The 25,886-nt window shown below is 42.8% G+C and overlaps 1 protein-coding gene across 25 annotated transcripts in view; it reads right to left on the bottom strand.

Moving 5' to 3' along the window:
- The window catches only part of ppfibp2b (PPFIA binding protein 2b), a 66,272-nt gene that overhangs the window by 1,100 nt on the left and 39,286 nt on the right, over nt 1-25,886 (bottom strand). For 16 of the 25 annotated variants that reach the window (XM_034534165.1, XM_034534178.1, XM_034534166.1 and 13 more), the window contains 19 exons: nt 22,203-22,430; nt 21,149-21,241; nt 18,244-18,355; nt 16,612-16,746; nt 15,661-15,722; nt 15,492-15,567; nt 15,329-15,411; nt 15,173-15,240; nt 15,018-15,083; nt 14,804-14,864; nt 12,283-12,427; nt 6,198-6,333; nt 5,916-6,035; nt 4,933-5,083; nt 4,114-4,225; nt 3,946-4,034; nt 3,586-3,708; nt 2,579-2,704; nt 2,307-2,495 (listed from right to left, as the gene is read on the bottom strand). In XM_034534165.1, the coding sequence (XP_034390056.1) occupies nt 2,307-2,495; nt 2,579-2,704; nt 3,586-3,708; nt 3,946-4,034; nt 4,114-4,225; nt 4,933-5,083; nt 5,916-6,035; nt 6,198-6,333; nt 12,283-12,427; nt 14,804-14,864; nt 15,018-15,083; nt 15,173-15,240; nt 15,329-15,411; nt 15,492-15,567; nt 15,661-15,722; nt 16,612-16,746; nt 18,244-18,355; nt 21,149-21,241; nt 22,203-22,430 (2,175 nt within the window). Of the gene's footprint in view, nt 1-2,306; nt 2,496-2,578; nt 2,705-3,585; nt 3,709-3,945; nt 4,035-4,113; nt 4,226-4,932; nt 5,084-5,915; nt 6,036-6,197; nt 6,334-12,282; nt 12,428-14,803; nt 14,865-15,017; nt 15,084-15,172; nt 15,241-15,328; nt 15,412-15,491; nt 15,568-15,660; nt 15,723-16,611; nt 16,747-18,081; nt 18,115-18,243; nt 18,356-21,148; nt 21,242-22,202; nt 22,431-25,648; nt 25,671-25,886 lie in introns of those variants that run through there. The other 9 variants (XM_034534170.1, XM_034534189.1, XM_034534173.1 and 6 more) reach the window with 6 other exon arrangements.

The following is a 25,886-nucleotide window of genomic DNA, read 5'->3' as shown; positions in this document are numbered from 1 at the left end:
GAGCTGTGACTAAGTATAAATTGCAGGAGAGTGTGCTTAAGGAGGTGGTGGATGGGTAAAAAATAAAACAGACTTTCATCCAGGGGACCAGTATTCATGTACCATGCAAAACAGTTATTTGTTGGTGTTGTTAGTCACTGTGTCCTTTGACTAAAGTTAACGCCAACCACGTTCTTTTCCTAAACCTTAAAATGTTGTTTTGTTGCCTAAACCAAACTTCCTGCGAAGATGGAAGTATACTTTGAAAGAACACTTTGCATGTAACGAGCGTATATTGACACACTGTCACTGAAATGCTTAGCTTAGCATACTAACGCTAGAGGGGTATGTAGTTCATCCATCTCACTGGCCAAGCAGCGGAATTAGCAGAGTTGTTGACAGAGATACAGAGTATCAGACTACCACACTTCAGAGCAGCTTCTTCCTGGTATGCAGTGTTTTTACATCCCCATACCACTATCCTCATTACCACTACACTTTCAAATACTCATACTTTGTGTGTACACGTGGAGGTGTATAATATTGACTATATATATATATATATATATAGTTTTCTTTGATTTGCTTCTACTGTAATTTAAATATGTGTGTAATAGTTTTATGTGTGTAGCGTAAAGACACAGGAGGTACACTGTACAGAAACTGTACGAAAACTACATAGGGACTAGACTACATTATTTCCAGAGCTTCTAGCTCTTGGGGACAAGACAACAGATTTCCAGAGCTCTTATGGACTAGATAACATATTTCCAGAGCTTCTAGCTCTCGGGGACTAGACAACATATTTCCAGAGCTTCTAGCTCTTGGGTACAAGACAACAGATTTCCAGAGCTCTTATGGACTAGATAACATATTTCCAGAACTTCTAGCTCTTATGGACTAGACAACAGATTTCCCCAGCTTTTTCAGACTGGAGCAGAAATTATTTTATTACAAAGGACAGACCTAAACCAGCAAAAGCTGATTTTGAAAACCCCTGAACTTTCTGGCTTTTTGAAACCAGAAGAATTCTTCTAGCTTTTTAAGAGGAGCCACTAAAACCAGCAAAGGCTGATTTATAAACTATTATAATTATAATTGCTTGTATGTAAGCCTGTAACTGTTTCATTCATTTAAATTGTTTTATGTTACTTTATGAGAAATTAAACTGAAAAAAACCCACAGCCTAACCATTAAGTTGGGAGCTGGAACTAAAACTAAAGACTCTAGTTCTTTTGCACAGTCTAACCTTCTTCCCCTGTCCTTAACAAGTGTGATACTGAGGTGACAGCCAATGGTACCAGAGGAACCCTGAAGGCTTGGCAGTGTGTCTAAAATGTAAGTGTATGAAAAGGTGAGGAAGTGCAGACAGTCTACGAACTCATTTGATCCAGGTCGTTGGTGAATCCCATAACTCCAAAATCCTAACGATTCAACTACTGGGCAAGATAAAAGACCGAAGGCTTTTACCGGCTTTTACAGTCTGCCTAAAACCAGCCGCAGGAGTGCCACTGTGTTAGGTGCGGAGCCTGTTCTACATACTTTTCTTGCATTCAGTTCATGGTAATAACTGATACAAGAAAACAGCTGCGTTTTAGATCCACATCTACTTAGCTCTCGAGGTTCTATTTGTCCATAAAAGCAGACTAATAAATGCTCACTGAGTTTCTTAAGAAATGTAAGATCGAAGTGTCCAAGTTCATGGATAGGTCATCAGCATGGTGTCTCAGGTGGATTATTCCTCCCTTTCTCTTCAGCAGAGGGAGTTAAGGCGGTTGCTGATAGCTGGGTTTTAACATTGCGAGGAGCAGCAGAATGTTTACTCTGCTATCACAGGCTTAAACACACTGAAGGGCACAGAGCTTAAACTGAGCTGACATGCCAAGGCTTGCCTTCAGATTACGGCGCTTTTTCTCACACATGCATGGAGAGAGCTCTGTGTCCTCTTAAATAATAAATAATAATGCATTTTATTTGTAAGTCACTTTTCATTCAAAAAGAATCTCAGAGTGCTACATAGCCAGTAGATAGTTAAAAACAAACTATAATAGAACAATATATAACAAAAACTTCCTGGATAAAAAGGTTTTTAGGCCAGTCTTAAAAGTGTCTGTGTTTCCCTCACGTGGTCAGGGAGACTGTTCCATAAGCGCGGTGCTGCCGAGCAAAAGGCCCGGTCGCCCATGGGGCGGAGTTTGGTGTTGGGGAGCTGTTTGTAGATCTGAGGATGCAGGTGGAGGTTTGGGGACTAATGAGTTCTTAATGTAGCATTGTTGCCTCCAAGTAGTCCCTCTTCCACACCAAGCTGTATGCTAGTGTTTTTTCACCTTGACTTTAGTTGTGATGCTGAGTGGGGTGTACCCCGGTGCCTCAGTGTACTCCCGCTTCTCCTGGTGAGCCTGTGCTCCCACTAGGTTGTTGAAGTTGGTGGTGAGGTGGCGTCTCAGCAGTGTTTTCTGAGGAGGGATGTTCAGCAGCAGGGCCAGCGTGTCTGAGTTAAAGCGAGGCTCCAGCATCTGTGAGAGGAGAGACATGTTTAACATGCTCTTGTAGCATTTAGTGTTTCTGTTGCACACGCTGTGTGATTGTGTGTCCTCACCAGCAGCCCTCCGTGCACGCCGCTGCCCCTCAAGTTTGGTGCGTACTCGGCCAGATCCACAGATCTCAGCCACTCCATGACCCGGTGGTTGGTCCACTGGACCACCTCACTGGGCGTGAACTGGTTCTGAAACACACACACACACACTCCATAATATTCCACCATTTCTCAAAACATGAAAAACGTGTTTCAGAAATTGTCAACACCACCTGCAATTAAGGCAAGGCGAGTAAAGTGTATTTGTTTTGTAATTCAAAGTGTTGTACGGCATTGAAACAAAGTATCAAAGAAACACAGGGCAATATAAAAAGGGACATTTTAAAAGCTGAATTTCATAGGAGAGAAAAAACAAGCTGCAATTAATAAAACCAATAAACACGGAGAATAAAGGTTACAGTGCAATGCAAGATAGCCTTTTTATTATAGCTGTTTAGCTATTATTGTTGTTGCTGTCTCTTTGTGTCTCTCTTTTTGTCTCTCACTCAATTTCAATTCACTTTAATTCAAAAGGGGCTTCAATGTCATTTGCATTGTCAAAGTACAAAAAAATCGGTTTGGATCTACTCAAGTAGAGAGACGTGTAAACAGAGAGGTGGTGAGTTCAGCTGGAGGCATACTGTATATGAGCCAGCGTGGGGAAGTAACCACAGACACCAGACACCTGAGTAGGTTGGAGAACTTGCACTTCCTGTCTTCCGACCACTCAAAGCACTTTAACACTACATGACATCATTAACCCATTTACACCCATTCATACACTGATGAGAGGAGCAAAGGTTCCATCTGCCCATCAGGAGTAGCTAACATTCATACACACATTCATACACTGTAGGCACAGCTACAGGAGGAATTTGGGGTTAAGTGTCTTGCCCAAGGACACATCAACATGGGCTAACGGAGCCAGGGATTGAACCACCGATCCTCTGATTGAAGGACGACTCTGCATACCACTGAGCCACAGTCAGATCTGCTTTGACACAACCCGATCACTGAATACTGCTGCTTACCTCATGGCTGGGCCTGCGTTTGAGGCAGTTGGAGCTGAACTTGTTGACATGGAGAACATGAATGGCACACTTGATGCTGAGGTGATGCAGCTGACTGGTCACTTTTAGAAATAACAAGTCGTTCTGAGATGGAGAGAACACAGAGGAGTGCAAGAGAGAGTGAGCATCTAGTCTTTCAAGTTTTTAATGTGTCACTTTAAATATGAAAACAAGTGCTTCAACTTCCTGTATTATCAGATAAATAACCCAGGCCACATGACTTTACATATCTGGAATACCATGAACCCTGCTTTGACTTTAAAGCAAAGTGACATTCAGCTGTTATTTGACCAATTATTTGATCATTAGTTACAAACTCACCACAGCGAGGTACTGCAGCATCTGCCCATCAACCCTTCCTTCATTAAACTGGTCTTTGTATTGAGGGAGTCCGATGTCATCGAGCCAACCTTTGGAACATAAATATCAGTTTTAATGAAAGGGAACCTCCAAATGAAGTCAATTCACTGTGTGATTTTCATTACGTACGATTGACCCAGATGTAGTCAAGCTCTGAAGACTTCTCAGGCTGCCCGTTGCTGAACGTCTTGATGGCTAACTGGAGTTTCTTCCTGTGGAGCGGGTTCTTCATCGCCAATTCCTGGAGACACCGTGAGAGAGAATTGATTTCATCTGGTCACAATCTTACAGATGAGCACCATTAAAGTGATCCAATCTAAATGAACCTGATGAGTCATCTCTATAAAAAAAGATGTTGCATTCACATTTAGAATCTGAAGGAAACTGTCTCTGAAGGATAATATATTTGTTGGCTGTAGTTCAAGTATTATTGAGCAATAACATAGGAGCAGGCTTTGCTTGAATGTAGGTAATAAGTCCTTGTGAAGAGCTAAAGAGGCGCAACTCATTGGCCTCACTTGCCAACTGATGATGATTTAGCTTTCTATTGGTTTTAAATTATCTTGTAAACATCTCTTAACACTAAAGTCTCACATCTCAAGTTGCTAATCGGACTGTAAAGAATGAGCAGCCCAAGGAAAAGGATGTCTTGGCCTGGATATCTGCTGAAATACAGAACCTCACCCCAGAGGCTCATCATTATCAGACTGATAGATGATGGTTAAGAGACTGTGATGAGAGAGGCAGAGAGTGGGAGGTGGTCTGAGGTGGACAATGTGTTGAAGGCGAAACTAACAAGCAGGTTGAAGAGCAGAGACAGGCAATGCTAAACGCCAAGCAGAGAGACAGACAGCAACAACGAGCAGACAGGTAGAACTGTAACATATGTGACTGAGTGGAGATTATTATGCCAGGAAACATTTGAAGACAGTAGGTGTGTATGTGTACCTTCTCTAGGTCTTGCAGGGTGGCCGACAGTAGAGTATCACCGTCGGTGACCCAGTGGCAAGCAAGAATGCCATACTGGCCCAGTCCAATTTCCTCGAGCCAGCCACACACCTGCTCTGTGCTCCACTTAGAAAAAGGCAACTTCAGGTCTCTGACGTGGAGAAGAAAATAAATCAACATTGACACATGCAGTTTATAGTGTTGGGTTCCAGTTAATTTCACATTGTGTGATATCAGACTACAATGGAATCTTTGTATCTCCTCCACAACTCATTGTGTAGACTTTATTGACGAACATTTAACAAAATCATTATTCATACTATCCATGCAAGATATGTCATGTTAGTAAAATAAGAAAATCCCTTTGCTGAGAACAATGTAGGGAACAGCACATGAATGTAGCATTCTCTGCAGCGGAGGCTAACCTCAGTGTGAATGTGAACGCTAATAAAGGCTGTGTTCAGTACAGTGTCTCTTCCTCATGACTTATTTACACAATTCAATTCAGTTTATTTTGTATAGCCCAATACCACAAATTCCAAATATGCCTCAGAGGGCTTTACAATCTGTACACATACGACATCCCTGTCCCAGCACCTCACATCGGATCAGGAAAAACTCCCCAAAAATAACCTTTCACAGGGAAAAAAGGGAAGAAACCTTCAGGAGAGCAACAGAGGAGGATCCCTCTCCCCGGATGGACAGATGCAATAGATGTCATGTGTACAGAATGAACAGCATTACAGTTACATAAACACATTACATGAATATGAAAATGTATGAATGGACCTCCACAATCCATGAAACAGAAGGAGGTAGAGAGGAGGGGGTGCGGGGCGCATCATCAGGGGCCATGGCAGGAGGCCGGCTCACCATGCAAGAGGCATCAGACACAGCCAGGTCCAATGGACCCTATGAAAAATCACAAAGACTCCGGGGAGGAAGCAGAGTTTGTGAGCACACATGAGCCTGGGTTTTTCTACCGTGTGTTCCCTAGATGGGCCAGTCTCGGTCCAGCTGTAGCTCTGAAGCCTCCCCTCCGAAACTCTCCCAGCTCGGGGTCATGGACCTGGGCAGGATTGCCTGACTGGCTGCGACGGATCCTGTGGAACAACACAAACACTGATGAGTATGTAAAGGACAAATGGAAGGACAGACTGAGCCAGTGTGTCTGTGTGAAAGCCAAACCAGAGGATACTGCTAATGTGTAACTTCTGTACAGTATGTGTGTGTGCATATACAGTAAATGTATCTTCAAAACTTACTTCCCCCAGAATTTCTTAATGCCTCTGTGAGTCTTCCTGTTCTCTGGTGAGACAGGGGACTGCTGTCCTGAGTCCACTCCAGAGGACAGGTGGGACTGGTCTGACAGAAGACACTCCTCCAGCTTCTCTGGATGTCCTGCACAGAAACACAAGAAAGAACCGACACTCCGGGTAGTAAATCTGGGATCCACCACTGTATGTTTCTTTCATTGGTACACACCTTTTAGTTTTGGTATTTCACAACAGATAGACACAGCGCCATGTCTAATGATATATATTTAGATGCTTTTCTACCATCAAATTTGACCAATTGTCTTCAGCTTCTAAACCTTCTACCTGTCTCTTGGACCCCATCCTGACGAGGCTGCTTAAAGACCTTTTGCCTTTAATTGGCACCTCTCTATTAGATATTATCAATGTGTCTTTACTAACAGGCCATGTACCACATTCCTTCATAGTAGCTGTAATTAAACCTCTCCTGAAGAAGCCCACTCTTAATCCAGAGGTGTTGGCTAACTACAGACCAATCTCTAACCTTCTCTTCCTCTCTAAGATCCTTGAGAAAGTAGTCGCAAATCAGTTGTGTGACTTTCTACATCATAATAGTTTATTTGAGGAGTTTCAGTCAGGATTTAGAAAACACCACAGCACAGAGACAGCACTGGTGAAAATTACAAATTAACTCCTAATTGCATCAGATAAAGGACTCATCTCTGTACTTGTCTTGTTAGACCTTAGTGCAGCGTTCGACACCATTGACCACCCTATTACAGAGACAAGATCAGTCCATTGGCATTTCAGGTACCGCACTAAACTGGTTTAAATCCTATTCATTAGATAATTTTGTCTTTGTAAACGATGAAGCCTCGATGACCACCAACATTAATCACGGAGTTCCACAAGGTTCTTTGCTTGGACCAATTTTATTTACCTTATATATGCTTCCTTTGGGCAATATTATCAGGAAACACTCTATAAACTTTTATTGTTATGCAGATGATACTCAATTATATCTATCAATCAAACCAGAAGAGATCAACAAGCTCGCTAAAATTCAAGAATGTCTTAAAGACTTAAAAATGTGGATGACCTGCAACTTCCTGATGTTAAACTCAGACAAAACTGAAGTTATTTTACTAGGCCCAGAACACCTCAGAAATCAATTATCTAATGATATAGTTTCTGTAGATGGCATTGCCCTGGCATCCAGCACCACCGTAAAGAATCTAGGAGTTATCTTTGATCAGGACTTGTCCTTTAACTCCCACGTAAAACAAATCTCAAGGACTGCATTTTGTACCATTTAAAAAAAATCAGGCACATCTCGTCTCAAACCCATGAAGAAAAATGAGTTCATGCGTTTGTTACTTCTAGACTACTGCAATCAGGCTGCTCTAATAATTATCTTATATCTATAATTGATACAGAATGCTGCAGCTTGTGTACTAACACAAACTAAGAAAAGAGATCATATTACTCCAGTATTAGCTGCTCTGAAATGGCTTCCTGTAAAATCAAGAATTACATTTAACCTCACCTACAAAGCCTTTATTGGTGATGCACCATCATATCCTAAGGAGCTTATAATATCATATTACTCCATTAGGGAGCTTATACATTACATTTCATTTCGCTGACGCTTTTATCCAAAGCGACTTACAATCATGTTACATTCATACACCGTAGACACAGCTACAGGGAGCAATTCAGGGTTAAGTGTCTTGCTCAAGGACACATCGACTAGGGCGGGGATTGAACCAGTCCCCTGATTGAAAGATGGACCTGCTAACCGTATTACTCCACTAGAGAGCTTATAGTACCATATTACCCCACTAGAGAGCTTATAGTACCATACTATCCCACGAGAGAGCTCATAGTACCATATGCCCCTACTAGAGAGCTGCGCTCACTAAATGCGGGGCTACTTGTGGTTCCTAGAGTCTTATAAAGTAGGATGGGAGCCAGAGCCTTCAAGTTATCAAGCTCCTATTCTCTTGAACCAGCTTCCACTTTCAGTCACCACATTTAAGATAAGACTTAAGACTTTCCTCTTTGATAGCACTTATAGTTAGGGTTGGCTCAGGTTCGCCAAGATATGCTGCTATATGCCTAGACTGCTGGGGGACATCTTAGGATACACTCTTTTTCTCCTTTTGTATGAACGCATGCACCATTAATGCACATTACTAACTTTGCTCCTTTTCCAGAGTCTTTGTGCTTTCTCACCTCACAGATTTACATGGATCGTCGTTATATCGTGGTTCTGCCTGACACCTCCTGCTGTTATCATTATTATTAGTTGCATTACTATTAGTATTGCCAATACCATTAGTGCTTTTATTTTGATTAATATTCAATTACATCCACTGTTGCTGTTGTTTTTGGTAGTTGTAACTTTTTCATCATGACTACTACTCTCATTATATGAATCATTTCTGTCATATGCATTGGTTGTGTTGTATCTGTTATGTCGTTTATTCTGTACACATGACATCTATTGCACTTATATTTATCCTGAAAAAGAGATCCTCATCTGTTGCTCTCTCAAAGGTTTCTTCCCTTTTTCTATCTGTTAGATATCTGTTGGCTTTTTTGGGGGAGTTTTTCCTTAACCGATGTGAGGTCCCGGGACAGAGGATGTCATGTGTGTACAGATTGAAAAGCCCTATGAGGATAATTTGTAATTTGTGATTCTGGGCAATACAACATGAATTGAATTGAATGGAATTGGTTGAGATACAATACCCACCAACATCATAGAGGTTAAGTTTGCCAGGAGATTCTGAGGCAGATGAGGTTAGTAGTGAGGAGAAAGCCAGCAGAAATAAAGCAGAACCAGGATTAGTCACACATACGTACATCTAAAATAAATGCTCTATACATGTAAATCTACAAGCTTCAGGCAGGTGCTAAAACTCTGACAGGATCAGGTATGTCTTTAAACATGAAAGCTTGAGATATTGAGTGTGGCTGAGATGTCACCTGAGCCGACAGGACAAGAGGAATGAGCTCATCTCACACCCATTTTTTATCCTTCTTCTCAACCTGAATCCTCCCACCTGCGCCCTGACCAGAGGCTGAACACACAACTCCCTTCTCCAGGAGTTTAACCAAGGTGGTGCTAAAACAACTTATTCCATGTATATAAGTGTTTGATGGGGAAGTCTGCAATTCTTTTATTTGAAACTTGTGTGTGCTAACATGGATGCTGATGGCAGCATTATCTTGGACCGCAAGTCATAACAATGGCGGCTTTAAAGTCGCTTTATGCTCTGTAAAAACAGTTCCTCAGCCTGACTCTGCTCAGAGTACGGCCGGCCGGCCATCTGGTTTTGTTCCTGAGATTACTGGCATCGCAAAACCTCGTTTGTGACATCCGAGCGAGAGCAACAACATGACTTAGTTCTCCTGAAAGTGTATTATCAGTGCTGACATTTGAATTAGCATATAGTACCTAAAGCCGGAGCACTCAGACTCCTGCAGCGAACTGCAGCCGGAGCACAAAGAGAGACGGGGGGCCAAGCAGACAGGAGGAGACAGGGAGAAAGGGCACAGAGCAGATGGATCAAAGTTAGAGGATGTTAGTGGAGCTGAAGCATTTTTCAGCAGTTTTAGTTTATTAAATGTATGTTTTGCTACATTAAATGGTCTGTTCCAGCACACATTTCCCACTTAACCACTGTCGTATTTTCATTTGTTATGTATCTTCCAAAGAGTTCTATGCAAATTGATATTTGTTGTGCTTGCAGCAGTGAAAAAATACTTTTGAATAAAAGCAACTTTTCATAAGCACTGGGCCACTTGCAAGAATATGATCCTCCGACCTCAGCAAACGCTGGCACCCTTCCCAACCTACAGGGGGTCCCTCAAGCATCAGGACAGGAGTGTTGGAGGTGCGGCATTCGACTAAGTGATGAGAATTGATGGTCAGTTGGTGCGCCCTGATGCACCACCTTCACTTTTTATTGATTAGGGACAGGCTGTATAGAGTGAGTTGTGACAGGTAAAAAAAAAAAGGAAAGCAAAGCACCCAGTTGGTGATGCCGAAAAGCCGCACTGAAGTTATTTGACAGACTGCTCACTATAACCCGATGGCTGGTCACATGGAGTAAGAGAAAACACTAGACCGGATAATAACCTGATTTTATTGGCCAGGCATCCACGGGGGGGGCCACAAAAGAAAAATATATAATAATAATAATAATAATAATAATAATAATAATAATAATAATAATAATAATAATATTAATTATATTTATAAATTATAAAAATTGTCAATATTTGTGTTTTGGAGATATGGAATATACCCAGTAATATTTGTAAAATAGGATATCTGTGCAACATATATGTTTTTCCTGCACTTCTTGTCTGCATGTCTCAGCTGCGCTGGGGCCAAATCGTTTTTGGCCCGGAAGAGAAGGGTCTAAGAAGCAGTTTAGTCTATTACTGATCAAAGATATAAATGAGTGATATACAATTTAGCCAATCCGTGCCATAAAATAGGTTCAGCTTTGGGCCAAAGTCATCTGGCCCAAAGCTGCGCATTATGTGATTTATATTATGATATTTATATTTTATTAATATATATTTATGAAATGTATATTGTATATTTACATTAGATGGTATTTATATAGCATATTATACTGTATATATATATATATATATACTATATAATATGTCCTTATTATGTCAGTGTTGGAATAAATGTTAAATATTTAACTACAAAGTACAAATGCGTGTTTGATACTTTTTTGCATTGAATCATACTGGGATATTTATTGAAATTAAATGGATGGCCCTACCCAAAAACAAATTCCACCAGCCACCACTGCATCCGGGGGATGTGTGCCGTTGATGTGCGTCCTGCCCGGTTTGTCAATTGGTAAATCAACGCCTTTGCGTCCTCAGCCATTAATGGAGGTGCCGTTCGAGCGAATCGGCATGGATCTCATCGGGCCATTTCACCGGAGTGCACGCGGATATCGCTATTACAACTGTTTGAATGTCAATATCAATTATTTTCTCACCACATCCTTCTTCTGGCCTGTGTGCATCCACTATTTGCTATTCTTTATACATATGTCTTTATTATTTCCCTTATTCCTTATGCCTTTAGAAGAATGCATCACGTCTGCAACTGTCTCACAGTCACCTTTCATGTGATTTTCTTGTAATGAACATTTAATCTTGTTATCAGGACCCCTGGTCTGAGGTTAGGCGCTGGTCTCTGCTGGAGGCCTTGCCATAGTCTGTGCTTCCAAGGCACCAACGGCGAGTATTAAGAACAAATACATAGAAATAGAGTCTTCTCTCTGATGGTCTTGTTTACTGATGGAGGTCACTTCTGATAAAACACTGCCGTTTTCAGTCAGTAAATAGTTTGTTTTTATATAGGACATATTCTGTTCTTGTTTGGAAAACTGTTCTTGAAAAACAGAGTAAAATATATAGTGAATATTTTGTTTGGGAAAAAAACCGGTTCTAATGTTAATTCTTTATTTGCATACATCCCATGATGCTTGATCTGTAGTATGAAGTCATTTCTCAGTCCCATTTTATCTCAGTCACTCTCACATTTGGTGAAAGTAGAGTGAACCTAAGGCTTTGGAAAACTAATTTCCATCCACATGAGTAAAGGTATGTTTTCACAAGAGATTTGAAGAACTTAAATAAATCGGACTTCAACGTCTTAGCTTTAGGGTCAAATTACCTCTTTACACTGTGCCTAAAGACAATGGTGCTTCATTATATAGATAGCTGAGATTGTCTGCAATTTTGTAAGTATAACATATGGTTATGTATCAAATGCAAGTGCCTTTTAAAAAGTGAATTTAAGAAATGATGTAAAATCGAGAAAAAAGACCTTGGACCTCAGTAAAAAATGATTGAATTGTCAAATTACAAAACCAATAATCTGAAAATAGGTGAATGCGACTTCCTGAAAAAACTTGGATGCGTTTGTTTTTACAGATGGTTCTTGCATGAGGCACAATGTTCCACTGACTCTGGGGAACACTGATATTTCACTGTCTTTCATTAAAACAGGTAGGAATGATCGAAGGAGTGGCATGCAGAAAAGACTCACTGAGACTGTAGTCCTGGTCCTGGCTGTGGACAGGAGATGCATTCTCTCCATCTGGCTGTTTGTTCAGCTCGGCTCTCAGCTCGCTCTTTTTACCTTTCAGTTTCCCCGGCAGAGTCTGGTACATGCTCAGCTCCATGTGAGCATTCTGTAGGTCATCAAAAACAAAACATTTAGGATTATTTTTAGACCTGTTGAAGCACAGCATTTCAAATAAATGACCATGATTGTCTGTTATCCTACTTTCTTTATATCTTACATACTTTGAGAATCAGTATGAGTTTATTGTGTATCTCAGAATATCACATTTCGTCAAGTCCCATCAAAATGTCTTTCATGAGATTACAGAGACATGATTTGGTTTGCTCCTTTCTCTGTTGCATCACATAGAGACGGAAGGAGATGAGTTTCCTCCGTATAGCTCAACCTTAGAGATAGGGTAAGGAGATGAGTTTCCTCGGTAGGGCTCAGCCTTATGCTGCGTTCACACCAAAAGAGTTGCACATTTTTCACGTGAGTAAATCCTATGTAAAGTCAATGCACAGACGCAAATGGTTGCAAATCCCGCGAATTTTCGCCGGGCAGCGCGAAAAATTCGCAAGAGTATAAATATTTAAATATTTCGCCCGACGCTGAGTTGCGAAAGCCAATCAGCGTTGAGACGCTCCGCCCCCCTGGCTGCTGCTACTCTAGTAGCACTGGAAGTGGCAGTTATCCAGAATAGTCGGTGAAATTCACTGAGCTGTGTGAGCCTACAGGTATTGTTATGAACCCAAACACAAGGGCGTTAGATGTTCTGACGTTTGTGTGATGTCCACAACAAGTATAAAGCAGAACTAGTGGTTATTTCTTCCATATTGGATGGAGGAAATGATAACTGTTTCCACGGAGTTAAGCCACAGAGATAAGCCACAACTTGTCGGGCGAGTAAACTCACGCGAGTAATGCTGCGTTCACACCAAACGCGTTGCAAAGCGTTTGTTGTGAATATTCCCACCGCTTTACTCGCCTGAGTTTTGGTGTGAACGCAGCATTAGAGATGGGGTAAGGAGATGAGTTTCCTTCGTAGGGCTCAGCCTTAGAGATAGGGTAAAGAGATGAGTTTCCTCCGCAGGGTGGCCGGGCTCAACCTTAGAAATAGGGTAAGGAGCTCGGACATGAGGAGGGAACTTGGAGCTGGGTCACTACTCCTTTGTGTTGAAAGGAGTCAGCTGAGGTGGTTCGAGCATCTCATCAGGATGCCTCCTGGATGCATCCTGCATCCACTGGAGGTTTTCCAGGCACGTCCAACTGGTAGGAGACCCGGAGAAGACCACGCTGGAGGGATTATATCTCCCAGCTGGCCTGGGAACACCTCGGGATCCCCCAGAATGAGCTGGCAAATGTTGCGGGTGAGAGGAAAGCCTGGGTCAGCCTGCTGAGTCTGCTGCTATCGCGACCCGACCCCAGATAAGCGGATGAAAATGGATGGATGGATGAATTATATAATTATTATTAATATATGTTAATAATCCTATCGATACTATTAATAGTATTATTAAAAATAATTAATTTGTACACGTGCTACTAACCAAACCCACTCCTGCAGATCCCAACACAGGTTACATTTTTTTTAGGCTGTTTGACAATTTCCTTGACTGTGTTATCATCATTGCAGGCTTCACAGCATTCTGTAACATAGCACATTTATAAACTTTATTTGAAATGATTTATGAGGGATGCACTATGAGTGACTTATCATATCACATCATGATGATGAAACATGCTCAGCGATGTGACACAGTCGTCACGTTGTTATTGACAGGTCTATTGAGGTCAGGTTATGCAAACATGTCAATATGCAAACAGATGTTGATAGAGGCCAGTGGAGGAGGAAACAAGGCTCGGTCACACGTTTTCACAATAATTGAGATCCATGAAACAGAAGCAATTGTACGTGTGGCTTTGTGAATCTGAGTAAAAGAGTGCGTACACTCAGTTTTAGTTGTATAGTTTTATCCATTTGGCCCCTGGTGAACTACTGACACAGAGAAAGGTAGGCACCCTCCAATATGCAGTCATGATTGAATATGTAGGAATGTGCTTCAGTGCATCTTTGTACATAAGCAAATACCTGGACTGCATTATGTACATGGATGACTGGGATAGATCCAATTCGTCTTTAAAGTTTTATCTATCGTGCTTTCTTTTTCAGAAGATCTCTAAAAATGATGGCATTTTAAATTGACTGCATACTCTCCCCCTGCTTCACACACAGCACATGTGTTTGTGGGATGAGGCTATGTGAAGGCATGCAGCAGATCAGTACCTCTGCCCTTGTGTCTGATTCAGTTTCAAGTGGCTGGATCTCTACAGCCTGGAGCCAACACAGACACAGGAGAGAGGACCGGACACACAGACACAGTTAGTAGGTTAGCATTCACACAAGCAGATTAAATAACGTTAAGTAAATGATGTTGGTCAACTTTAGGAAGCAGCAGCCGATGTAGCAGGTCGGATGACAGTCAGTCATGCACTGACAAACCTTTTGAAACGATCCACTCTGCAGTTCTTCCAGACTGCTGGACAGCAACTTGCACCGAGGCCTGGGAATGAAAATGCACACTTCAGAAATCAGAAAAGATTCAATGATGAACAATATCACTCACGTCTGATTTATGACAACTGCTTCCATTTTGGACAACATAGAATTCTGCAATGTTCAACAGAAGGTACACAAACCCAAAGCTTCTACCTACCAAAAGCCAATAAAGGAGCTTATTTCGCCAGGAGACACCAGCGAAGTGTCCATCAAGTTCTGGAGACTACAACAAAGGGCACAAAGGGCTATTAAAAAGAAGCTGTGCGTGTGTGTGTGTGTGTGTGTGTGTGTGTGTCTCTAGAGTGTTTATACCTGGAGTCCAGTTCTCTCTGGTAGGGAGATGAAGAAAGCATCAGTGGAGAAGACCCTCTAGATGACATCTATGTAGAGACAAACACTGTTCACGTTCATCAGTTTATGATGAATCGTGTGAGATGCGGTGTTTTCAGTACCACTTCTCCATCTTACCTCTGACCTGACAGAATCAGATTTTGCTTTGTGTGTGATGGCTCCGAGTCTTAGACCGCGACTCAGCTCCTCTTCACTACTCCCTATAAACATCACACAGCACCACACCATTACAATCAAACAGAGGACAGTGTTTCCTCCGCTCTACTTTCAGCATTCTTACCCTGTGTGAGAGCCATGACTTCCCTCATTTTTCTGTACTGTCCAAGCAGAATGGTCAGCTCCTCTATATGTCGATCCTGTTATTGTAAAAGGTCAAATCAGGGAACCCTCAAATCTCCAAGTGAACATGAAAGACAACTTTCATCACTGTAATAAACAGGTTTCCCTACCTTTTCCTCATTTGAAGCCAACAAAGACTCCATCCCCACCTTCAGCCTCTGGTATTCCTGGTCTAAAAAAAGACAAGCCAGCAATCAGAATGTTATTCTGGACCAACAGTAACCTTGTGTCTTCTTTATTTAGGTCCTCTGATTGGTGGTTGATGTGATGTTAGCGACAGCCATGACAGCCATGCTAATGTGAGTAAACAAGCATATGAAATCCACACTGACAGCAGCACTGACCATGCGGCATCACCTGTGACACACTGTAGCTTGTCATTGTGCTGTGTGTAGCAGTGAACAAAGAAAAGAGATCTCAGCATAATACAGACACACACAGAATCCTGAGCCACTTATGTTAAAGGGAACTCCACCAATCTAGGTAAAAGACATAAAGGTCAGTTTACTAGCACTACTCAGCCTGTGAATACAGTGATGTGTTCCATTAATGCACATTACTAACTACTTCATCCCCGGGGTCTTTGGGCTTTCTCTCCTCACAGCTTTACATGGATCGTGGTTATATCTGGACCCTAGTCCTGCCACACACCTCGTGCTACTATTATTATTAGTCATATTACTGCTTTTGTTTTTATTCTATGTTTTATATTATGTTCTCATTATATGAATATTTTCTGTCATATGCATTGAATGTGTTGTAACTCTGTTACGTTGTTCATTCTGTACACATGACATCTTTTGTACTTCTGTCCATCCTGATAGAGGGATCCTCCTCTGTTGCTCTCCGTTAGGTTTATGCCCATTTTCTCCTTGCTTAATTTCCTGTTCTGATGCGAGGGTCCAAAACAGAGTATTGGACAACATGAATAAAACTTACTTGACTTCTGTGCCTTTGGAGGATTTTTATAAGGTCTGGGAGAATAACCCTAATGATGTCACAGTGATGTCATCAGGGTAATCACAGTGTGGGCTACACATTTAGAAGAGAAACAGACATACAGCTGGGAGAGCATTTATCCATGGATGGATAAAGAGAACAGCATTGGAGGCTCCGTTCATTCATTACACAGATCTTCTTCACCGTTTCCTCTTCCATGGGCCCAAAGAGCCTTCCTTTAGCCCCGCCTCCCAGACCTCATTTCAGAGAGGACAATAACCATGGATTAGTGTCTCTTACAACTTTTAGGACCTAATGATTTAATTAAGAGATATTCATGATGATCGTGATCGTACTCAAAGTCCGGATATCTTGGATTCTGCAGCATTCATTTGAACTAATCTTTTCCTCTTTGTCTCTGTGGAGTCCCCAAACTAAATTGCTAAAAAATAGACTGGATTAGCCCTTTAAAATATTTGGCTTAGGCAAACCAAAAGAGACTGAAGATAAAATGTGAGAGGGCACGCTGATACCACGGCCACTGGGGGTTCTTGATTCTGATTGGCTAGTAGGTGGGGATAACCAGACAGGATGAACTACTGTATGACGCAGGTGCTTGGTTGCAGTTTGTTACGGTGCCAGTATTAAACTGTAGGTAACAGCTTGTGTATGTATGCATGTGTGGCCATTATATGAATAATGTCTGTCATATTGTTCATTCTGTACACATGACATACATTCTACGTCTGTCCATCCTGATAGAGGGAGCCTCCTCTGTTGCTCTCCTGAAGGTTTCTTCTTTTTTTTCTCCCTGTTAAAGGTTTTTTTTTGGGTGGGAGTTGTTCCTGTTCTGATGTAAGGGTCAAAGGTCAGAGGATGTCATATGTGTACATATTTTAAAGCCCTCTGAGGATCATTTATAATTTGTGATTTTGGGCTATCCAAAATAAATGTAATTGACTTGAATGTGTGCAAGAGAGCTGCTGATATTCTCTATTCTCCAGAATCCAGAACTGTAAGGCTCCTGGTCCAGACTGAACACATTCTATTTCTACTGATGTCAAATAGCCATGGTATTAATTTTACCCTCTATGCATGGAAACAATAGAAACCATGCCAGCCAGAGGGGTTGAGGTTTATTGTAGCTGAAATGTTTACTACGACCAACACAAACTGAAGCTCGGCTGTGGTCCAATTCCAAACCAAACACTCTGCCACCAGACACCTTACTAACAGGCTCTCAGACTTAAACCTTTTAAGTGGTCGACTGCTCTCATTATGTTTTGGACTGGTTGAGGTTTGAGCCAAAATCACTGCATTACTCAGCAACACTGTACTTCAATTCAGTTTATTTTGTATAGCCCAATATCACAAATTACAAATTTGCCTCAGAGGGCTTTACAATCTGTACACATACGACATCCCTGTCCCAGGACCTCAAATCGAATGAGGGAAGAAACCTTCAGGAGAGCAACAGAAGAGGATCCCTCTCCCCGGATGGACATGAATTAATGTGTGATACAAAGTTACATATGATGGCAGGGCAGTTTGGTTGACAATATGAGCCAGAACAGCAGCACACTATGCCTTACATTTGTTAATCAGCTGCTTGATATACACCTCCTCTACAGCGGGGGTCAGCAGAGAGCAGTCAAGTATACAGCAGAGGAGAGAGGGACATGTCCTTAGAAGTTAAAGTTAGTGGCTCTCAGGCACACATCTGCAGATGTGGATGTGAAGTGACTGTGGAGTACCTCTCTCTGTGTTGTCATTGGCTGTGCTGCCTCTGGCCAGCAGCTGGGTCTGCAGACATTCAATCTCACCGTCTTTGGAGGCCACGAGCTGCCGCAGCTCTGATATCTTAGCCTGTGGAGAAGGACAGAGTGCATATGAACTGTGTTAGTCCTCCAGGTCATTGGAGACACTGCAGTTGTAGGGAATTGGACTCCAAGGCAACAGGATAGTTTAAACTCTCTGTGTGATTCAAGAATCACATTTAAAATTCTTCTCCTCACCTACAAAGCCTTGATTGGTGATGCACCATCATATCTTAAGGAGCTTGTAGTAACATACTGCCCCACTAGAGAGCTGCGCTCACTAAATGCGGGGCTACTTGTGGTTCCTAGAGTCTTAAAAAAAATTAGGATGGGAGCCAGAGCCTTCAGTTATCAAGTTCCTCTTTTATGGAACCAGCTTCCAGCAGACACAGTCACCTCATTTAAGAGTAGACTTAAGACTTTCCTCTTTAATAGTGCTTATAGTTAGGGCTGAATCAGGTTTGCCCTGGTGCAGCCCCTATATATGCTGCTATAAGCTTATAGGCTGCTGGGGGATGTTTTTAGGATACACTGAGTACCTATCTCCTCTTCTTTCTCTACTTATGGATGATTTTACATCTCTCCATCGCACATTACTAACTCTGCTTCCTCCCCAGAGTCTTTGTGACTTCACGTCTCATTCAATTCAATTCAATTCTGTTTATTTAGTATAGCCCAATATCACAAATTACAAATTTGCCTCAGAGGGCTTTACAATCTGTACACATACAACATCCCTGTCCCAGGACCTCACATTGGATCAGGAAAAAAGGGAAGAAACCTTCAGGAGAGCAACAGAGGAGGATGAACAGCATTAAAGAGTTACATAAACACATTAAATGGATATGACAATGTATGAATGGACCTCCACAATCCATGAAACAGAAGGAGGTAGAGAGGAGGGGGGGCGGGGGGATCAGCAGGGGCAAGGCAGGAGGTCGGTTCACCAGGCAGGAGGCATAGGGACCTGGCTGTGTCTGATGCCTCCTGCCATGGCCCTGCTGATGCCCCCCCCCCCTCCTCCTATCTTCCTCCTTCTGTTTTATGGATTGTGGAGGTTTGGATTGTGGTCCACGCCTACTACGAATTATTCATACATTCTGTCATATTCATTGAATGTGTTGCAACTCTGTAACACTGTTCATTCTGTACACATCTATTGCGTCTGTCAGTCCGGGGAGAGGGATCCTCCTCTGTTTTTTTCCTGAAGGTTTCTTCCCTTTTTTTTTCCGACAGAAGATGTACCACCATTGAGAAGCCTGCACAGCAAACAGTCGTGACTTTGTTGAGTGTTTAGCTCGCAGTGACGGAGCTACAAGCTGATTGGCAGAAGCCGAGCGAAGTGAACGAGCTGGGGTGTACAGTTTGACCATGCCCTGGATGTATACTGGACCCGATCTGTTCGCAGCACGGTACGCAAGTACCAATGTTTTGAAGCAGATGCTGCAGCCACCGGTAACCAGTGAAGGTCGCGGAGGAGCGGAGTAGTATGGGTAAATTTCGGGAGGTTAAAGACCAGTCAAGCTGCTGCATTCTGGATGAGCTGTAGAGGTTGAATGGCATTAGCAGGTAGACCTGCCAGGAGGGTGTGGTGGATAAAATGCGTCCACAACATATATAGTAGCGTGTGTTAAAACTTGTTCTCAGCGTTATATTAGGCTTAAATTAAAACTGCACAGATGACCTAGAGTGCACACACATCTCTCTCTAGTTACAAGAACGCCAGACGTAGACAGACACAGCGGCCTTGTGTTGTTCCAGTATTAACCGGTAGAGAGGAGACTGTAGAGCAAAGGCCGAGATGCTCAGATAACCAAATAACGATAAGAGAATGACAGGGGGGGAGACGTCAGCAAGAACGTCCACATTCCTTTGAGTAACCGGCTTGAACTGGGGCAGGGGTTAAACTGAGTGATGATAAATAATATGTAATGAGGGAGTGGACGGAGGCTGCACCTGCATTGAGTGCAATGCTATAATAATATGTCAATGTGTTTGTTCGGGAGTTGGGAAAGACCGATGTGGAGGGAGGTTGTTGTCTTTAATACCGGACCCAGCTCAGGTTTATTTGTGAAACTGTTGGTTACAAATAAATCTATGTGAAGTGAACTCTGATCCAAACTCTCTTGTGTTCTGTGGGTGTTTGATTACTGAGGTCCAGTGTGTGAGTATCCTGTGGCGTCTCACCAGTAGTCAGATAGGAGAGAGAAACAAGTTTATACAGCATCAGGTTAAGAGATTAGTCAGCATTGACCAAGAAGGAAGACACCATGCCACAACAAGGGAGTTACAGTAGTCTAGATGCGAGATGATCAGAGCCTGGACCAGAACCTGTGCCGCCTTCTGAGTGAGAAGTGGTCGTATTCTCCTGATGTTGTGCAGCATGTACCTACAGGAGCGTGTTGTTGCAGTAATGTTGGCAGTCAGGGAGAGTTGACTCCAGCAAACAAAGCTTTTTCTCCCATGATTCATGTTCAATAAAGAATTCGGATAAATTGATCTTTGACTCCAACCTCATCTGTGACCAGACGAAAATCAACTACCACACCTCACGGTGAGGAAGCATATTTCCCCAAATGCCTAACAATTGCTTAGAGTGGATGTTTGTCCAGTTTTACAGATCTTTCATGTTTCTGCGCATTCTTACCATCACCAGCATTATATCATGTTAGGGTTAGTACTAAGCAGCTATAAAGGACAGTAACTTACTGTGTACACTTTGATAAAGAGACATATTCACTCTGTAGCTGTTACGGCCCATTGGATACTGATACAACACATGACCTACATCTTGATACAGTATGTGAGCTTATTGTGCCGCCTGTGTTGGTTTATCAAGTACCTTGGTGGCTCTTAGTTTCCTCTCATAGTGGCCCTTCTCTCCCTCCAGCTCTTCTACTCTGCTCTTCAGCTGTTTCACTTCTTGTAGCAAATCCTACAGAAAAAACAAAAACACAGCTTTGTTGACTTCACGTCTTTTTTAAAGCCACACTAAGCAGTCTACACAGTCATGCAAGGTGAGTTCCCCTACTTGTTCTGAAATTCTGAGAATGACGTAAATCCCATCAAAATGTCAGAATCAACAACATGACTGAGCTGTGCACATGCCAACATAGAAACAGGAGGGTTCACATTCAGTGCAGTTATAAAGGTCTCCAGAACTGAAGAGTACAGTGGTTAATAAAGGAACCATTATCCTCCTGAAACAAGCAGCACAGCGTGCAGTTACCAACAACCAGGAAGTGGAAGAACTCAGGGACCCAGAACTAGACAGAGAGCTGTCCAGAGAAACCTTGTTCAGCATCACATGTGATTTTGGGAACAGTAAGGTGACATGACCCATCCACCTGGTCGGTATAGGGGGAAACGGACTGATGAAACTTTGTTAGTAGAGGGAGGAACCACTGCCATGAAAGTAAACTGCATCAAATCAAAACAAAATGCTGGTCCACAAACTTATTCAACAGGATTCATAGACCAAAACCCGAATGTTTGTCCAAATGCTTCAAACACTTGAGGAGTCAGACAGATAAAGGTGCAATTTTCTGAATGACTATGCCCTGATACAGCATCTAGTGTACCAGCAAACCTCTACAGAAGGTCACACTACTTAATGTAGGATCCTTATTTGACCATATTCTTACCTACTCAGCTTGAAAAACCTTAATAACTCCTCAAATGTATAGAAGTATTTGGAAAACCTCTCCCAATCTGCAAGAACCATAGTAGAGCGTGACCCCAAAACAATCTGCAGACACACTACAAGAGAGGTTGTTAGTTTGATTCTGTGGGAAGTTTCCAAATACCGGGTAGTGTGTGGACTGGTTAAAAAAAGGAGAAGAGAAGAAGTGATGGGGAAGAAGGGGAAGATGAGTTCATCCATCAAGTCTCCCTACGTGTACAGTCTGTCCTCCATTGTGCATCCGGGCGTCAGAGCCAGACAGCCTCAGGTCTGAGCCGGATAACCCAGCCTGAGGGCTGAAGCTCTGGGTTTGGCTGCCTCTGGCCTGCCCCTGCTGGGCCTCCCTCTCCTCCAGGGCCCGTTTCTCCTGGATACGAGTGCCGATCTCCTCCTGAAACCTGCACATCTGCTCCTGGAGCTCACTGATGAGATTTACCACACACTGGGAGGAGGACAAAAGCAGGGCAGTGGAAGAGATGAGAAGAAAAGAGATGAGAGATGAGACGAGACGAAAGGAGACAAGAGGAGAGGAGAGGGGACGTGAGGGAGAGGAGGAAAGGAGAGAAGAAAAGAGGAGAGGAACAGAGAGTTGAGGAGAGGAGAAGGAGAGGAGGATCAGACATTAACTTATTTGTTAATCTATTTGTTAATATGTTCCAGAGGGCTTCCAGGTGTGATGGGACTCTGCAGACAAATCAGCCAGACTGACACGTTGGGTTCTCTTATTGCAGATACACCGGCAGTTTCTACACTAAGCTCCCATTGTTGGTTAACATGTCAGTTAGACACGTTTATTACATATTAACAAAGTATGTAGGCGTGGGATACAGTCAAAAGACACAGACAGAAAATGACTAATGACCTTCTAATTGCATCAAGTAAAGGACTCATCTCTGTACTTGTCTTGTTGATTCAATACCACGTCTCAATGTGACAGAGGACTCCTGTGCTAACCTTAGTCTGTCCCAGATTGATCATCTTGTTGATATTTCTTCAGGCTCACTGAGAATGACACTAGACTCGATAGCCCCCTGAAGAAAAAGACAGTGAGGCAAAGGAGGTTTGCTCCCTGGTATAATCCTCAGACAAAGCAAACATCACAAAAGCTTGAAAGCATATGGCGTTCCACCAATCTGGAAGAATCACGCTTAGTTTGGCGAGAGTCTTAAAACATATAAAAAGGCCCTCCGCAATGCCAGAGCAGCCTATTACTCATCAGTAATAGAGAAAAATAAGAACAACCCCAGTGCAACCCCTAGACAGGCTGACAGAGAGCTCTGTGGAGCCGTGTATTCCTATAGACCTCAGTAGTAATGACTTGATGAACTTCTTCAATGAAAAGATTCTAACTATTAGAGGCAAGATTGATGATCTCCTGCCCTCAACCAGTGCCAATCTGTCCTCAAGTGGAGTGGCCTTGGAAACGGCTCTATACCCTGGTGTATATTTGGATGGCTTTTCTCCCATCAACCTTGACCAATTGTTTTCAACGGTTTCTACTTCTAAATCGTCTACCTGTCTCTTGGACCCCATCCCAAAGAGGCTGCTTAAAGATGTGTTGCCTTTAATTGGCACCTCTGTTGGATATTGTTAATGCCTCTTTGCTAACAGGCCATGTACCACATTCCTTCAAAGTAGCTGTAATTAAACCTCTCCTAAAGAAGCCCACTCTTAATCCAGAGGTGTTGGCTAACTACAGACCAATCTCTAACCTTCCCTTCTTCTCTAAGGTCCTTGAGAAAGTAGTCGCAAATCAGTTGTTCAATTCAATTCAATTTTTCAATTCAGTTTATTTTGTAAAGCCCAATATCACAAATTACAAATTTGCCTCAGAGGGCTTTACAATCTGTACACATACGACATCCCTGTCCCAGGACCTCACATCGGATCAGGAAAAACTCCCCAAAAATAACCTTTGACAGGGAAAAAAGGGAAGAAACCTTCAGGAGAGCAACAGAGGAGGATCCCTCTCCCCGGATGGACAGAAGCAATAGATGTCATGTGTACAGAATGAACAGCATTTACAAAGTTACATAAACACATTACATGAATATGACAATGTATGAATGGAACTCCAATCCATGAAACAGAAGGAGGTAGAGAGGAGGGGGGGCGGGGCGCATCAGCAGGGCCAACGCGGGAGGCCGGCTCACCAGGCATCAGACACCTCCAGGTCCAATGGACCCTATGAGACGTGAAGTCACAACGACTACGGGGAGGAAGCAGAGTTAATAAGGTGCAATGGAGAGATGTAAATTCATCCATAAGGAGAGAGAGAAGAGGAGATAGGTGCTCAGTGTATCCTTAAACATCCCCCAGCAGCCTATAAGCCTATAGCAGCATATCAAGGGGCTCGACCAGGGCAAACCTGATTCAGCCCTAACTATAAGCACTATCAAACAGGAAAGTCTTAAGTCTATTCTTGAATGAGGTGTCTGCCTCCCGGACTGAAAGTGGAAGCTGGTTCCATAAAAGAGGAGCTTGATAACCGAAGGCTCTTGCTCCCATCCTACTTTTTAGGACTCTAGGAACCACAAGTAGCCCCGCATTTAGTGAGCGCAGCTCTCTAGTAGGGCAATATGGTACTACAAGCTCCTTAAGATATGGTGGTGCATCACCATTCAAGGCTTTGTAGGTGAGAATAATTTTAAATGTGATTCTTGATTTTACAGGGAGCCAGTGCAGAGCAGCTAATAAAGGAGCAATGTGATCTCTTTTCTTAGTTTTTGTGAGTACACAAGCTGCAGCATTCTGGATCAACTGGAGGGATTTAAGAGACTTATTAGAGCAGCCTGATAATAAGGAGTTGCAGTAATCTAGTCTGGAAGTAACAAACTAATTCTACTTCTTCCCCGGAGTCTTTGTGCCTTCCCGCCTCACAGGGTCCATTGGACCTGGCTGTGTCTGGAGCCAGTCCTGGCTCCTGGGCCCTACCCCGTCTCCTTAACCCCTGCCTCCTGCCTCCTGCCCCTGGACTGGGCCTGGCCTCCCGCATTGTTGGTCCCGCCTCCTGCCTTTTTTGGCCCTGCCTCCTGCAATGGCCCTGCTGATGCCCCTCCTACTGTTTAAATGTTGGTTATCTGGATCGTGGTCCATGCGTACGACAAAATATTCATAATTTCATTCATTCATAATGTCATATTCATTGAAATGTGTTGTAACTCTGTAACGCTGTTCATTTTGTACACATGACATATATTGCTTCTGTCCATCATTGGAAAGGGATCCTCCTCTGTTGCTCTCCTGAAGGTTTCTTCCCTTTTTTCCCTGTGAAAGTTTTTTTTCTTATTTTTTCTGATCTGATGTGAGGTCCTGGGACAGGCCCTCTGAGGCAAATTTGTAATTCTGGCCTATACAAAATAAACTGAATTGAATTGAATTACATGTAGCAGATCCAGTAGGGAGGGAGCAGATCACGGCTGAATGATTCCTCGTCCACATCGGTATATCTTCCCAAGGGACTTCTGACTTTGCATAAAGTCAACACAATGACTGCACTTGAGGAGGCTCCCACATCGAAGAAATAGTCCATCACAACATGTTTCAGAGGAAAAGCTACCAGGCAGCCACAGACTCCTCGTGAGGGCAAATACTTGTTCAATGCATTTGACTTTGTGAAAAAGTAAAGCAGATTTTCTCTCCCAAAGTACACCTACTGACGTCTCACACAAGACCAGGACAGGCTCCAAAACCTCTGTGTCACAGCTCCACCCTGAATGGGGACCATGAGCCAGAATCTATACCTAGAGGAAGAGAAGATAGACTTTCAGCAGACTTACATAAAACAAAAATGCATGGTTATCAATCTGAAGTTTGAATATTTCTAGCGTTGACCAGTCAGCAGCGGGTTTATGTGTGTCTCCTGAGGTGAAAGTGTTCGGCACTCAGGAATGCTCAG

The sequence above is a fragment of the Cyclopterus lumpus genome, chromosome 6 (assembly GCF_009769545.1).
Source record: "Cyclopterus lumpus isolate fCycLum1 chromosome 6, fCycLum1.pri, whole genome shotgun sequence".
NCBI classification, from domain to species: Eukaryota; Metazoa; Chordata; class Actinopteri; order Perciformes; family Cyclopteridae; genus Cyclopterus; species Cyclopterus lumpus.
This window is presented reverse-complemented; position numbering and strand designations above follow the sequence as displayed.